The following is a 14,647-nucleotide window of genomic DNA, read 5'->3' as shown; positions in this document are numbered from 1 at the left end:
CGGCACCTATGCATACTGACGGGACATTCATTAGCCCACATTTATGCTGCGCATCTTCGTGTCGGGAGCGTCGTGAGCGAAGACAGATCCTTATCCATATCGAATCGAAGCAGTGAGTCGATCCCCTTCAACGGATAAGGCCGGAGGTGCGAGACCTGTCTTGTTCATGCAACGAGAGTTTTTATTCCGCATGGAAGCTGAAGAGGCATGTCTTGGGCCAAGGCTATCGTATACTTTCCCGTCAAAAGGCAGAAGTGTTCTTGGCCCGATCGATTGTACTTATCCGCGCGAATGGTAGGTCCCACATGGGCCCTTCTCCCCTCAAAGTTCTGGATGACATCTTCATCGATCTGCGAGGCCATGTCTCCGATCGTTCTTTCGAATGCACCACTCCATTTTTGCTTGAATTGATCAAGAATCACTTCCCTCTTCCATCGTCGGCTTTCGATGCCTCACAGCATGTGCTACTTCTGGACACTTCCGATCCGTCATTGGGGAGAAGCGTGGGACTGGCCCATCCATCGCGAGTACTTCCCGTTGCAACTCTTGGTCATTACCGTCAACCCTCGACTAATATTCTCCACCAATGACGGTATGCGTGAGTCGCAGTTCTCTCGACTCTGTCGTGGGCCATGCAGCCAGTAACACCCATCTCAAAAACGGATTCAGGCTCTATGTGTGCGATACTTGGTGACGTCTCTTTACACTCGTCTACCCTAGACCCCAGAAGATCTTCTACCCAAGCCTCTATTTCGGCATCTCAGCTCTTACTGGGCATACTGGCATCGGCACTCGGGTGGATGATGCTGGGTGTTGAAATTCAACAACATAGGTGGCGAGCATGGATGACTGACCGACGGCACGTTGGTTATGCTTGAATATTAAAGCAAAAACACACTGTCTAAATGGAGAGGATGAAACGGAAAAAAGAATGACTTCGAGGAGAGGGAAATGGGGTGGACGCAGACGGCGAGCTCGTTATTAGAACATGTGGGCAAAATGTCAAACATTGTACTGCCAAGCTCTTCAAGCCAATAATGTAAGGGACAAGTGAAGCGATTTCACGACGTCCGGCATTGTAAGCACACACCAGATGCTTGTGAAGGAGTGTGTGAGAGCGAGGGGGTTTGAACAAGAAAACTCAGTCAGTCTGTGATGATGCATCAAAGACATGGCCGAGGATCCCTACAATGAAGGTCTAGAACAAAGGCATAATGACAGCCTCTCAGCGATGATGCTGCAGCTTGCATACCTTCGCCTGAGGTGTTGCAATGTGGAAACGTGCTCGATCGCAGACTTGTATTACTTATGTAAATTAGAACAGTAGATACAATTAGAAATGAGACTACAAACTCAGAGGTCTCAAGAACTCGCCAACAGAGCGATCAGCATCAATCTGCAAAGTCCAAAGTCCCTTTTTGAACCGAAGCTCCTCTTTCTCCGATCCACGACTGCTGATAGTGACCTCTGGATGATGTTCCCTCGCCCACGTAGCAATGCGGCGAATGAAAGCATTCATTTCACCACCTTCAACCGGCCAGATTTCAGCCACAAAGTTGATATGGCCGTATGTGTTACGATCAATAGCAGCACTGTAGTATAACCAAATAGCACAGCAAATTATCTCAAAACGCCGAAGCTGAATTGTCCGCTGTTCATTTGGCAATGCGGCAATACGCTCTGATAGCCAGGACATTGAGAAGGTATAAGACTGAAGCGTCCGCTTGCGAAGGACCTGTTGAGAACTGGCAGGAATTGGTGGGTAGCTCCAATAGTCCAGCAAGATGTCAGGGATCACGTCATAACGGAGTGGAGGAGGGGCCAATTGACGAAATAGAGCTAGCTCATGTTTGTCAACAGCATGCTCGAAGGCACATGAGATGTAGACCAGGTCGTCAGCGGAAGTGAAAGCCGCAATACTTTTCAAACTCGGGAGAGGCATGCTGCTCGTGTGATCATCGAAAAAATGACCTGTGGTGAAAACAAATTGCTTGAAAGGATCCACGAGAGTGAATTCCTTCAGCAAAAACGTGTGTCTCCAGGCGTAAGGAGTGCTATTCCCCTTTAAATCCTTCCGAAAAGAAAGTCTAAGCATGTTTGCTTTAACGCCCCAAACACCACGCGACCGATATTGAGAAGCGAGGTTCGCAGGCTTAAGGTGATGCGGCAGTGTTGCATCCCAGCATTGAGCAGACACTTCGACCTTGAACCACTTATGCGCGGGAATCCGCACAAAAGGAACCAAGCAAGGCAAGCCACTAGCGACTTGCTGCTCCTGCGAATGCCTTGCTGGACTGCTGTGGGAGTGGGGGCTAGAAGGTGGGCGAGCACGAGACTGAGACCCACAGGGAGACTGGGAGCGAGAGCGGGGACAAGGACGGGAACGGGAACGAGAGTGAGAATAGAAAGGAGAACGAGAGCGAGAGCGAGAACGCATTCCTGACTGGGAGTGCAGACTTCTGGAAGGGGCAGGTGAGCGAGAGCGAGGACGCGAGGATGAACGCGAACGTGAACGCAATGGACTTCCACAAACAGGCAATACTGGGAGACGTGGTGCGGGCCTCGGAGGTGACAGGTCACCCTGACGCGGTGCTCGTGCCCGACGAGCATATGGAAGTTCACCTCTCAGATGAGGCCGTGCATGGAAGGGAGGGAGACTCGAAAAAGTCCCTCCACGGCCTCGGGATGAACCAAAACCCCTTCCTCCTTTGTTCTGGGAAATGCTCAGCTCCGAGGTAAGATGGGTGGACAATGGGAGCCTCACCGGATTTAATCGCTCGAGCAATGACCTCGAACCAAACAGACCAATCTCGGAGAGGGGTGGAGAAGGAGATGTAGGCAGCCCAACTGCAGGCTGGGAATGCTTCATGAGGTTAAATGGCAGCAGCGGCTGGGGCTCCTCAAAAGTACTGCCTGCCTGGACCTTGCTTAATGACTGAGGCTCAACAAGAGCCATAGGGGTTAGGGCTGGTGGTTCCTTAGCCACACTTGGGGTTGTCAAAGGCACCGCCTTCGCGTTGGACGAGGTCTTTCCGGTTAAACGCAAGTTACGAGGCATAGGCTGTGAACGATAACAATGAGAACCAAGTTTAACGCACAAGTCATGGTAAAAACATGTCAACCTTAGCGATCAAGGGACCGATGGGTTCATCCGTAGGTCGTTTCTGCGCAGTGACCTTGTCGGCTGCGCCAGAAACGAGAGACGGTTTTGGGACGTGACGTTGAGCTTGCCCAGGGTTGTCCTCTCCAACACTCCCAGTGTCCATGGATGTACCGAAAGCCCGAGAACCCTCAGCGGCCGCACGGTTCATGGAAGGGTAATGTTGTTGCAACATTGCCTTGCTTGCAAGGTCACTTCCTAGCCCGGAATTCCTTAGCGCCCTGTTTATATTGTTTCTCTTTTTCCCACCCTCAAGTTTCTCGCACGTCCGGCAATGTCACATTGCTGCTTTTCCTGACCCAGACACAACTGGTCATCTACAGACTGGGAAGCTTTCTCAGGGGGATTGGGCACCCATTGCTCCCACGCAGCAGGTCATCGATACTGCAGTTAACAAACTCACCAACATCATCTAACCACCAGTCCCGCCCCTCTCACACCTGCCTCTCTAGCAGCAACTTGCAAAATGCTGCGCAGACAGAGCTTCTACCACAAAGGCAGCGTTCCACCGCCGTATCCGTGACAGACGGAAACCCGCCACATTTCTCCAGAATACCGCGTCTCCGCCAAGAGGCACACCCTCTGTCCTCTTCCAGCTACTATCTGCACATGTAGCTCTACACGCATATGGATACATATGGATTTTCTCAACGCTCAGAGCCTGAATCGGTAAATTCATTCCACTTTACTTTCTGCACACTCTCCGAAACCCGATCTCCTCTCGTTCTGGACGGTTCGTATGACCATCTCCCCACCGGTTCCACGTGGGGACAATGGCTCAGCATTTGCTGAGTGTCAGCTCACCGAAGCGCTCCGTGCTTCGACTTTCTCTGGGGCTGTCAGATCCACGGCGCCTATCCTTTCCTCTCGTTCCAAGAGGCTAGTGACAGTTTCTACAGCCACTTCCCCACCGGTTCTAAGTTGGGAAAAGCGTTTACCAGCCCACAGCTCACTGAGCACCTGTGCACTTGACCTTTTCTAGATCAAACTGTCCAGTGGCCCCTACCACTGTTCAAGTGTCATCTGTACGCCTAGGAACGATGAAGGTGACACGTCCTACGTTGGTTCCAGGCCAAATTGATGGAAGCCTGGCTGCCAACTCACCGAAGTGCTTTGTGCTTCGATTTTCTCTGGGACCGTTAAACTCCCGGCCTCTTCCATTTCCTTTCATTTCTAAATGTCAGAGACGGTCCAAACGACTATCTCCCAACCACTTCCACACCGGGTTGACAGCAGTCTGGCACCTGCAGACTGCAAGCCCACAGAAGCGCACAGCGCTTCAACGAGCCCTGAGCCGTCACAGGCTCTTATCATCCTCCCCGAGTCCGGAACCGACCCAGACCCTCAGACGCTCTTCCCCTCCCGATGAACTCCTAATCCCAGAGTTCCAGAGGAAGAGCAAGTCTTCCAAGGACGGCACGCTTACCGCTGTGGCAAGCAATATTCTCCTGCCCAACAGAAATACTGGGCCACCGATTGTTTTAGAATGCCCCCCAAAAAAACAGGAGAATTACTTGGGAATTCAACAGCTACTTAGGCGTTTAGAGTGGCCTTCAGCCACTATGGGATCAAGGTGGTGTGGCCAGAATTTTCTTTTCTTTTCTCCATCTTATACGCTTTGATACTCACTTTGATTGCTTCGGCCTTGTGCACTATGCACTTGGACCTCAATGCTCGAATATAATATCTTGCATTTTGTTCATCTTGCACCTCCCTCAGTTCACCGATGTGAAGCTGAGGCGAGAGCGATATTTCTGATGATCTTTGCCAACACGATAGTTCGCAGTCTAGGTACATTGTCAAACACATAGTTCACTGACATGAAGCTAAGTTTGCGATCTAGTAATTATCACAGAATGAATTGTGCTATGGGATGGGAACCATATGCAGATGCAAAGCCTGCAAAGCCTGGTCGCAAGCAAGGTCAATACAGCACAGCAGCCATTTCTGGCGACCTTGGAACGACGATATTAGACAAACTAGTTGAACTGCCTTCGGCTGGTTGCGAACCTGATAAGTGCGACTGAAAACTAAAATTGCGAGCATTACTATACCGTACCATACATCAATTGAAGTGAAAGAAACGTTGGGAATGTTGGGACTTGTATGAAATGAAAAATTGAGCGGCATCGGTGAAAAGCGAAGAGTCAGGCAAAGGGCGCGGATGACACTTGCATTCTTAACAGTCCTCATGTTATTTCCGGAGGGGTGCTGCACGAGATGCTCGTAGGCGTGGCATTCAAGACACAATAAATTCGGTCAACTGCGCTACAATACACTGACATGACTCAAAAGTCGTCCTCGTTGAACTGTGAAATGAAATGGAAAAAAAAGATCGTCCGGTCTGATTGGTCGTTTTCCAGCGTTCAACCAGTCCACAGGAATGCCGGCGACAGGGAACCTCAAGTCTGTCAGTGCAGAAACAGCCCGGTTACCAATAAACTCCAGAGGGGATGTAATTGAACATCCAGACTGCTGATTGCAGCATCGAATCTAGGGCAGCAGAGAACCACAAAGGACGGGTGGAAGGAAAATCAGACGCCCATCTTGCTGCAAATGTCCCCGCCACTGTGTCGAGTCCAGCGGCATGGAAAGTGCGATAAAGGATCTATTGGACCAATGTGTTGACACCCTAGCGAGGGGTTCTACTTCGAAGCTGGGGTCTTCAGGGTGGGGGTGGAATCATCAGATGGTCGGACTGAAAGACACATAACTCCAAAGAGGCAACACATGAACCAATATTTCCCAAGCGACGCACAGAAGCGAGAATGAACTATTTGTCGTAATTTCAATGACGTATGAATCGGAGTTAAAGGCGTATGTGCATATGGTGGAGCCCTCGCCACTGAAGCAACATGCATTGCTCAATCGACATGTCCAGGTTAATGTTGCACTGCAACAGAGACATTCAACTTCAAAGTGGACCTCTAAGTCCATTCATCGTTAGAGAAGCTTACGGAGACACTGAGCAGATCGACCGACATGAAGCACTGACCAATGTCAGCGGAGTATGGTATTCAACGATGCCACTTGCGAGTAGTCGAAACCTGGCTTCGGGGTAAACCGAGCCAATCAGATCTCGTAGATGACCCTCGGCGATATATAGTCTTACGCGACATAGACTCTTATCATTCTAATATGGGAAACATTGATTGATGCACAATTTCTTCCTAAATTGTTATTTGGCCAAGTTACCCCAAATGTATGTTAAATTTTGATGCGCCGATAATTTTGCGCGCGCGGTCACAGGGATAGGCCGACCCCCCTTTTAAGGAGCTGTTGGCCATGCCTGCATGAATATCACAGCCGATACCTGTGTTTTTCCATCGTACTACAGTTTCAACTGTATACTCGCTTGTACGGGTGGTTGTTAACGTACCCATGCCCTTCCCTTCAGTATGGGTAATGACAGTCATGCGGTACCTCAAATATCGGTAAGGTCTAAACATTGAGATTATGTAACTTGGATATGTTGCTGTTTTATTGGGAAGATTACTTCTCCTTAGACACTGGAATATATAATCTCTGAGGGATGCGCCCCCTCTTCTCTCCCAGCCCTCTAAGCGCATATGCTCAAGGCGTAAGTACTCCTTGATTCATGTTACGTACCTACTGACGCCACGCACATTACCTGCCATTATAATACTAGCAAGCATTTCTCCAAAAGTCACAATGCGATTTTGGAATGCTTTTGTCCCAATCGCTCTAGTCCCCGTTGTCGCAGCTCATTTCCACTATGGCAGTATCGTTTGCTTCAGCTACCTCCTTGCCCGTTATACTGCTCTTTATGGGGTTATCGTCCCCTCAAACAACGGTGAGCCGGAGTCCAATATGTATTTTTCTCCTGCTTGACCCATATTTGCCCAACAGACACTTGCGAAGCTGCAATGAGCCTCTTGGTCTCTAAGCCGAAGCTGAGCCTGCACGACCCTCTGGCCGAAGGGACCTTGCCGCTTTGCGGTGTTAACGTTACGTGGACACCCCACACTAAAACTTGGAACAGCTCAGATGGAGGAGGTGGGGTGTGTAGCGCTCTTTCTGGCGGTCCGAAAGCACACCCCTGCACTTTCACTGATCCTTACTTCGACCATTGCACCTACGGGGACATGGGCTACTGCTCGTCGCCCGTGTGCGCTCCACCAGGATCTGGCGAAGCACAGTGACCAATGCAGAAGTCCGAAACCTTTGACATCTGGACGCTAGCTCTCGTCACAAGCCCTGTTTATGTTCAGAGCCAAAGAGTACTGTTGTAAAATACGCTCGAAATGATTGCGGTTTTCGTCAAACTTGATAATTCAAAGATCGCGTTTCAGAGCACTCGCGCGCCGGGAATGGGGACATGACTCCAGTGAGAGCTTCAGCGGTGTTGGATGAGCACGAGGACGCGCGGGCTATGACCCCCCAGTGACCAGCCTCTCTTAGGCCCATTGCATCATACCTGTTCTACGAGATTCCTCATAGTGATCTGGAGACCTTACAGGTTATTTTGTGGCACCCAATCTCCCTCTGGATTGGTAGAGTCCCGGGCTAATGAGATGTCGTATTCCGTATACGAAACTTTAGAGTCCGCCATCGAATCCTCCGAGTGAGCGGCGGGAGAGTCATCGAGTTTTGAGGGGAAAGACGTTAAAAAGCCTGAGAGGAGAGAAGGAGACGCAAGCAAGTTGGAACCCTCAGCACCATTAGGTAGGATGGAGCAGCCAATCAAAACAGTTCGAAACCTGGCTTCGGGGTAAACCGAGCCACCCCACGAAAAGACGCCACAGAGAAAAGGCATCCATGGAAAACGGAACAACTGAAGGATGAGAATGTACGATGGGCAAGACGGACACCATTCAGCCGAGCCAAAATGTCCTCGAACCATCGGTAATGGGAACGCGCATTCTTGTATGCCCAAAACTTTGGAGGGAGTGTGTAAACGAATATCCTCAATCAGCCGAACGGGTTACAGATGGTCTGAACAAACAGGGCCTGATTCCAGCTGTGGAGATGAGCAAGCAGGCAGAGATGAGAGCGAAAGCCCCTGAATGCTGGAAGCATTGACCCCTGCTATCCCCAACGACACAGGATGAGGCCCGATGTTATTACAGAACCCGCAACCTCTCGACAGGCCCGGGATCCGTCTGTTGCCCACATAACAGAATGAGAGGGTGGGATATAGTTTCCAACCTACAATACTGTTTTCTGCAAACTATTGACGTTCAGATGCGGCGCGCTCGACGCTATTCGCCGTCTGTATCCGTCAGAGAATTATTAGTTCGACCCTTTGCTTCTTTCACTTCCCTCCGTAGCATTTCTGTTTTCCGAGGACTCGTAGTCGGAAAGCTCGGAAAGCTGGAGCTAATGCCTCAGGCTCCCACTCCCACTTTCTTTTTCATTCCATTAGCACGTTCCCAGAGTCAGAATGGCGAACGCCCTCTGAATTCGCATTTCCCGCGAACTCAAGGATCCTCTTTTGTCGGCATTATCGAGAAGTTGATGACACGCTGGACATGTTATTCAGTCAATCTAATACGTACTCTCCCGAATTGACACATTACCTTGTTGGTACTGTGCACATTAATGTCTAAGATGACAGATAAACCCGTGGTTTCGCACGTAAGGGTCCTGTCATCTCCGGACAACTGGTTTGCACTTTGTAGCCTTATACGGTCTGATCAAGCCCGTAATTCCTGACCCAGCGCGCGACCCTAGTTTCTAGCTTCCCCTGAGGTGGAGATAGTGACGTGGCTTCTCAAAACAATAAGCAGTTCTGTTCCACCAGTTATCGTTGATTTGAGGACGATCGAGTGCGATTGGTGAAATGCGGACTGGCTTCTGACAACTTGCGGCAACGAAGAAATTGACGATATGCACGATAGTATTGTATAGGCAGGTCTGCAGGCAGGTGAATATATAGTCCATAAGACATACGAAAATCTAATATGGAATTACTCTGTTTGGACATCCACCCAATCTTCCTCTGGGTTGATGCCCAGTTCGACCACCATCTCATCCCACTCATCTTGACGGTCAGAGTCGCTGTCCGAGTCGGAAGATACGGTAGAGTCCCGGGCTAATGAGATGTCAGATTCCACCATCGAATCCTCCGAGTGAGCGGCGGGGGAGTCATCGAGTTTTGAGGGCAAAGACGACGAATGTTTTGTTATCTCACCCTGCGGAGCAGGAACGGTTCCGTTCTCTGAGACTGTAGAGTTCGGTCCCTCAGCTGGTGCGGCAAGCGGTTCGAACCCGCCCTCAGGTGCCAAGACCTGTGCCTCGTGATCATTTTCAGCGTCCATTTCTGAATCATCTACGGCACACTCATTCTCCGACTCGGAACGGCTCAGTTCATCCCATTTCAGGCTCATCTGCAACTCGAGATCATTGGAATGCTTCTCGACATCCTTCGCCAATGCTCTCCTTGCATTGCGAACTTTGTGGTCACCGTTCGATTCAACGGCGTCGAGCTTGGTTAGAAGGCGTGTCAACGCTTCTTCGTGCGCAAGTATCGGAGCGTTCGTCTTCGTGTATAGGAGTGGTGGGTGAGAGATCGATGAGCGTGGGGAGGGAGACGGAGAGCCGGATGGAGAACGGGCGAAGTCTGGATGTTCAGGGAGAGCGAAGGAGTCGCGAATACTGTCATACTGAGAGCGAAGTGCAGCAATTCTGGAGAGAGCGGTGCGGCGAGCAGCGCGAGATCGCCATGTGAACTGAATCTTTCGGGCCGCTGCCTCGACTTCTGGCTTCATTGGTTTGGGGTCTGAGGGCATCGGATCGGCGAGAGATGACAAAACGGACTCGAAACTGGTAGCATGGGACTCCGGAGATTGAGTCTCGACAGCCGGGGAATTGACGGCGATGGCTTGTGATCGCTCCTGAGACAGCGACGGATCGATGGGAATGCGCACTGGCTCAGACTTCTGAGGTTGAGGCTATGAAATGAAGGACGTGAGCAGTCCGGGACTGTGCAAAGTAACTCGAAATGCAAACCTTTCCATGATTGGCCGCTGGCCATGGCCGTGACGAGCGCTTCATGTGTAGTTGCGGCTTGGTTTCATCATGCCTCATGGACTTAGAAGAAAAGCGCTCGGGCGGACCGCAACTCTCCCTATCATTGTGATCATATGGACCATATACTGATCGTTGAGGTATAAGTATCAACGATAAATAATCGTCCCACAGGGCATCGCGAAGCTTCTCCCTGTGGCGAGCCTCCGCGACTCGACGGCGGCGTTCTCGTTCGTGTGCTTGGGCTCGTGCTTCAGCAATTTCCAGAGCATATGGGCCAGCAGAGTAGCAACTATGGCAGGCAGGCACACCAGAGTATGAAGTGGGATAGGGTGCGAACATGGTACTAGGAAAGCTAAGCTGGGATTTGAAGCGTGCTCAAGGTTGCTGGTCCTGGGTCATGCACCACTATTTATAGGCAAGATACAATGTCAGAGAGCTTTCCAGAAACGCGGAGCGGAGCGCTTGCTCAGCGCTTCGAGAGAGTTCTTTGGCTTTCCATATTTATCTTATAAGTCAACCAGGTCGGAAACTTATGGGTTAGGTCTGTCTCCCATAGCCAGTCCCAGACCCCTTAAAGAATAATGGCTGGGGTACTTTTCTTCGTGGCGGAGCTGCTCGAGACGCTCATGAAGATCGGGATGACTCATTCGGCGTGGTATCCACGTGCTACTCGAAGCAACTTGCCATCCCTAGCCCTTGTCCACTTATCTGGGTGCGGTGTCCGACGACTGCTAACTCAGCGTCTCCTACGCTTAACTAAAGGTTAATGACTACACAAGTAATAGCAGACTAATAGTGTAACGTAATACCCACACACAAAAGTGTGACGGATTTGGGTGATCATGTCGGGAACATTCGTCCCTCCTCGTCCGTCAGCTGCCGTTCGCATCGTCGCTCCTTCAGCCTCTACACCTTCCTCTTCTCCTGCACCTTCTGCACCAGCCACTCCATCGCGTGACCTGAACAAGAATTTTTCCAAGAACAAGCCTCCCAAGTGCCGGAACATCTTAATCCATGGGTGAGTGCCTGCAGACTCTGGAAATAATGATCAACGGGTCTAATCCTGCGCGCTCTCTTTCCTTGTACTTCACGCAGACATTGCAAAAATGAAGGGAAAGGATGCATATACGACCATTCGGTGTGTCCTCACTCCGATCCATACTACCGGTGGTCGTGACTAAGACGCTTGATCCTCGATCGGGGTTATGGATAGGATGAATCATTCCAGTCGAGCACAGAATCGTGAGTGTGGTGATTTTATTTGCGCTGTGAGTAAATTTGACTCGGCTCTAACCCAATTTAGCGGACCAACCGAGTCCAGCCCCAAGTTGGCGTCGGCTACCGTCAATGTCAATGCACCGGTGTTCGTTCCCAAGGCCACTATCGTGTCTTCAACAGCAGTATTGGACGACACGCCCGCAGAGCTGTTAGTATACATGATCTGTCCATCTCTCCACACTCAGACGTCTCATTCGCCAGTGACTTGCACCCGCCTGTTTCGGAGGCTCCATTCATCCCTCAATACAATGAATCGAATATTGATACCAACGGCGAGCCAACTCGCGTGAGCTCAGAAGTCAGCAACCTTCTATGACTCGCATGCGGGGCTTGCTGAATGCTGACTTCTCTAGCATGACCTCGTCCAGTCCTATATACCAGGAGATCTTCACACGCAACTCTATAATCAGGCCAGTTATGGGGATGTTCAAGACTACTACACATCACACCATACTCCCTACGGTCATCAGCCAGTAAGCCCAAACGTGCATCTAGCGTCATTAAATCATGTGCTAACTATTGGGGTTGGTCATTGTGCAGCTCAATTATCATCTTTACACTCAACTTCCGTATGTCCCGAATGGTACCCCATCAACTCGACCGGTTTCGCACCGCTTCTTCATGTCCGACACGCTTCGCGAAGACTTTCAGCGTCGCTCGGAGGCCATTTATTCCATCTCACCCTCACGACAAATAGCAGCATCGATGACGAACGACAAGCCTCTCCCTGAGGAAATCCACACCTACCATTCATTCGTTCCACTGGAGCCTTCAGGACCACTTCAGTCCACGCCAGTTTTTAATGCCATAGGTTCGGGCGGAATGTTCGGATCTGGAGCTGGACGCATGGATTCCAATGTGCCATTCGTCCTTCCTGGACATTTTGGGCTACAGGCACCCCAGCAGCAGCAGTTGCAACACATGCGGAGAAATTGGTTCCTAGGATTCCCCAGCATTGTCTATAAGGCCACAAATCGCGCTGATGGTGGTACCGTTGCATTGCGAAGAATCGAAGGTGCGTATGGCGTAATTTTACAATGTCATCCCTCGCATTCCCTGTCCCCAGGGTTCCGGTTACAACAGGAGGTTGCCTTCTCAGCAGTCGAAGCTTGGGGGAAGATCAAGCATCCGAATATTGTACATTTGCGGGAAGCATTTACGACGCGAGCTTTCGGAGATCATTGTGAGTAGTGGGGAACAAGATCCGTTTTGGATTTTCTGCTTATGTCAATTGGCACGTGTGTAGCGTTAGTGTTTGCTTATGACTATCACCCTGCAGCCAAAACGCTCGCAGTCCTTCATCTGCAGCCAAACGAGACCTCGACCACTCGGCCACCTTCCCGCAGCCATCGTCACAGGCACGGGAAGGGTGGTTCCGGGAATACTCGGGATCAGTCGCAGCAGGGTGGCACCCCTGTTGAAGAGGCTGTTCTTTGGTCATACATCGTGCAGATTGCGAATGCGATGAAGGAGGTTCATGATCGAGGTCTTGCGATAAGAACGTTGGACGCGAGCAAAGTGCTTGTAACTGGCAAGAACCGGTGAGGCATTTGGTTGAGATAAGCGATAGAGCTTTCGCTAATGGGATCCAATCATCATAGGGTGCGAGTGAACTGCTGTGGGATACTGGATGTGATGACGTATGACCCACGCAATACATCCATTGAAGTACTTCAGGTGCGTGCCCTGATTTCCGTCCAGCTCCAACATTTTTTCAAGCCATCATGTGTTTGTATCCGCATTTAGCAAGAGGACCTGCTATCGTTTGGGAAGCTGGTCCTCACGCTTTGTTGTCACAATCCACAAGCCTTGAACAATCCAGCCAAATCCATGGAAATCCTCTCAAGGAATTATTCTTCCGACTTGAAGAATGTTGTCCTCTTCATGCTTTCTAACCCTTCCCCGAACAAGGTGAGTGATGCCCGTCTGGCTCGTGGCTTGGACCTTGAAGTCCGGGGAAGGAGACAATGGTGACGTACTGATCACAAGTACATCAATTTCGGAGCAGGTAATCGACCAGTTGCTTGAGATGTTCGGAACAAGACTGTTAACGGAGATGAATGCAATACAAAAGTGAGTTGTGTCCACCTGCCATCCGGAGCACCATGACAAAGGAGATCGCGGCAAAATGCCCACAGTTACGCGGATGAGTTGGAAAACGAGCTGATGAGCGAGCTAGAGAATGGGCGGCTTGTGCGGCTAATGGCAAAACTGGGATTCATCAACGAACGCCCCGAGTGCGTTGCGAAGTTAATCTATTGGTTAGGACCCCTGATTTTTTTCTTTACTGTTACAGCTTCAACCACGAGCTTAGATGGTCCGAGACAGGGGATAGGTACATCATCAGTCTTTTCAGGGATTATGTTTTCCACCAGGTGGACGATGCACATAACCCGGTAGTGAATCTAACCCATGTCATCACTTGTTTGAACAAGGTGAGTCGGAGCTTGGCCTCCCTGATTGAGTAGCGGCGTTGGCGGATCACAAATTGAAGAGCATGTGCCTTCGCAGCTTGATGCAGGAACGGACGAGCGCATCATGCTCGTCTCCAGAGATGAACAGACATGCTTGGTGGTGAGTTACAAGGAAATCAAGCAATGTATAGCTTCAGCGTTCAAGTGAGTTGCCATTCCGTGGTCTTCGTTAGATTAATCGGATTTGCAACTGACTGACTAATTGCGTTCGCTTCCTCTTTCAGCGACTTGGGGCGAGCTGGTTCCCATCGGTGATTGGGAGATATTTGAATTGTAATTTGGGCATGTTTTCCTCATTTTGTTGTTCCATCCATATTGCACCCATGTGTTCCACTCGCTGTTTGTTTCTGATGGCTTACTTTCTGGTATGTGTAGGAATGTTTTTAGGAGCGATCTAGCTAGTAATCGTCCAGTAACGCATCGAAGACGTTGGGTGCGACTGACTGTCACAGATTAATAAATTTTGAAGGCCGGAACAATTCTGGCCTCCAACTGATGTGAAATGAGATTGCCAGGGGACGCAGTGGCTCAACGACGATATTTTGTTTGGATAAGACACAATAAATTCGGCCAGATAATAAAATATCATGGGAATTCGGAGTTTAGTTCCAATTGAGGGTAGCACCAGTAAAGTCCGGGCGTGACCTAGAACACCCCGATTCAGCGCGAGGCAGCGCTGACCTGCCTTGTCCGTCTATCCCTTCATCAGATACTTAGCCCTTTCCCTTTACCCATCTTCCAA

At 50.2% G+C, this 14,647-nt stretch overlaps 7 protein-coding genes across 7 annotated transcripts; 4 read left to right on the top strand and 3 right to left on the bottom strand.

Annotated features, from left to right (window-relative positions):
* The first annotated feature begins 28 nt into the window (after positions 1 to 28).
* Positions 29 to 1,025, top strand: EI90DRAFT_258172 (uncharacterized protein). The gene is made up of 4 exons (XM_039053267.1): positions 29 to 112; positions 177 to 294; positions 459 to 598; positions 670 to 1,025. Exons 2-4 carry the CDS (start codon positions 191 to 193, stop codon positions 876 to 878), a joined length of 453 nt encoding a protein of 150 aa, XP_038918841.1. The 5' UTR covers positions 29 to 112; positions 177 to 190; the 3' UTR covers positions 879 to 1,025.
* Positions 1,026 to 1,283: 258 nt separating this feature from the next.
* EI90DRAFT_3047121 (uncharacterized protein) lies at positions 1,284 to 2,697 on the bottom strand. The gene has a single exon (XM_039059526.1). It carries the CDS (start codon positions 2,435 to 2,437, stop codon positions 1,346 to 1,348), a length of 1,092 nt encoding a protein of 363 aa, XP_038918840.1. The 5' UTR covers positions 2,438 to 2,697; the 3' UTR covers positions 1,284 to 1,345.
* EI90DRAFT_258393 (uncharacterized protein) lies at positions 2,528 to 3,390 on the bottom strand. Its single transcript, XM_039053269.1, has 4 exons — positions 3,123 to 3,390; positions 2,911 to 3,061; positions 2,765 to 2,854; positions 2,528 to 2,713 (listed from the first exon to the last, which is right to left on the bottom strand). Exons 1-4 carry the CDS (start codon positions 3,333 to 3,335, stop codon positions 2,619 to 2,621), a joined length of 549 nt encoding a protein of 182 aa, XP_038918839.1. The 5' UTR covers positions 3,336 to 3,390; the 3' UTR covers positions 2,528 to 2,618.
* Positions 3,391 to 4,020: 630 nt separating this feature from the next.
* Positions 4,021 to 5,009, top strand: EI90DRAFT_258108 (uncharacterized protein). Its single transcript, XM_039053266.1, has one exon. It carries the CDS (start codon positions 4,201 to 4,203, stop codon positions 4,780 to 4,782), a length of 582 nt encoding a protein of 193 aa, XP_038918838.1. The 5' UTR covers positions 4,021 to 4,200; the 3' UTR covers positions 4,783 to 5,009.
* Positions 5,010 to 6,832: 1,823 nt separating this feature from the next.
* EI90DRAFT_3014413 (uncharacterized protein) lies at positions 6,833 to 7,323 on the top strand (the record flags this gene model as incomplete). The annotated part of the gene is made up of 2 exons (XM_039056778.1): positions 6,833 to 6,974; positions 7,031 to 7,323. The coding sequence occupies 2 exons, from the start codon at positions 6,833 to 6,835 to the stop codon at positions 7,321 to 7,323; spliced, it is 435 nt and encodes a 144-aa protein (XP_038918837.1).
* A 1,640-nt stretch (positions 7,324 to 8,963) lies between these two features.
* Positions 8,964 to 10,316, bottom strand: EI90DRAFT_257379 (uncharacterized protein). The gene is made up of 2 exons (XM_039053262.1): positions 10,133 to 10,316; positions 8,964 to 10,074 (listed from the first exon to the last, which is right to left on the bottom strand). The coding sequence occupies exons 1-2, from the start codon at positions 10,208 to 10,210 to the stop codon at positions 9,091 to 9,093; spliced, it is 1,062 nt and encodes a 353-aa protein (XP_038918836.1). The 5' UTR covers positions 10,211 to 10,316; the 3' UTR covers positions 8,964 to 9,090.
* A 315-nt stretch (positions 10,317 to 10,631) lies between these two features.
* On the top strand, positions 10,632 to 14,462 carry EI90DRAFT_2992845 (uncharacterized protein). The gene is made up of 17 exons (XM_039056140.1): positions 10,632 to 11,171; positions 11,249 to 11,291; positions 11,367 to 11,395; positions 11,457 to 11,579; positions 11,633 to 11,729; positions 11,785 to 11,904; positions 11,972 to 12,242; positions 12,375 to 12,446; positions 12,498 to 12,614; positions 12,678 to 12,972; positions 13,033 to 13,108; positions 13,178 to 13,342; positions 13,440 to 13,504; positions 13,570 to 13,668; positions 13,728 to 13,866; positions 13,943 to 14,049; positions 14,130 to 14,462. The coding sequence occupies exons 1-17, from the start codon at positions 10,996 to 10,998 to the stop codon at positions 14,158 to 14,160; spliced, it is 2,025 nt and encodes a 674-aa protein (XP_038918835.1). The 5' UTR covers positions 10,632 to 10,995; the 3' UTR covers positions 14,161 to 14,462.
* Positions 14,463 to 14,647: the final 185 nt, after the last annotated feature.

The sequence above is a fragment of the Cantharellus anzutake genome (genome assembly GCF_015039405.1).
Source record: "Cantharellus anzutake strain C23 chromosome Unknown EI90scaffold_12, whole genome shotgun sequence".
NCBI classification, from domain to species: Eukaryota; Fungi; Basidiomycota; class Agaricomycetes; order Cantharellales; family Hydnaceae; genus Cantharellus; species Cantharellus anzutake.
Note: the sequence above shows the minus strand (reverse complement) of the source record. Positions and strands in the feature narration are given on the sequence as shown.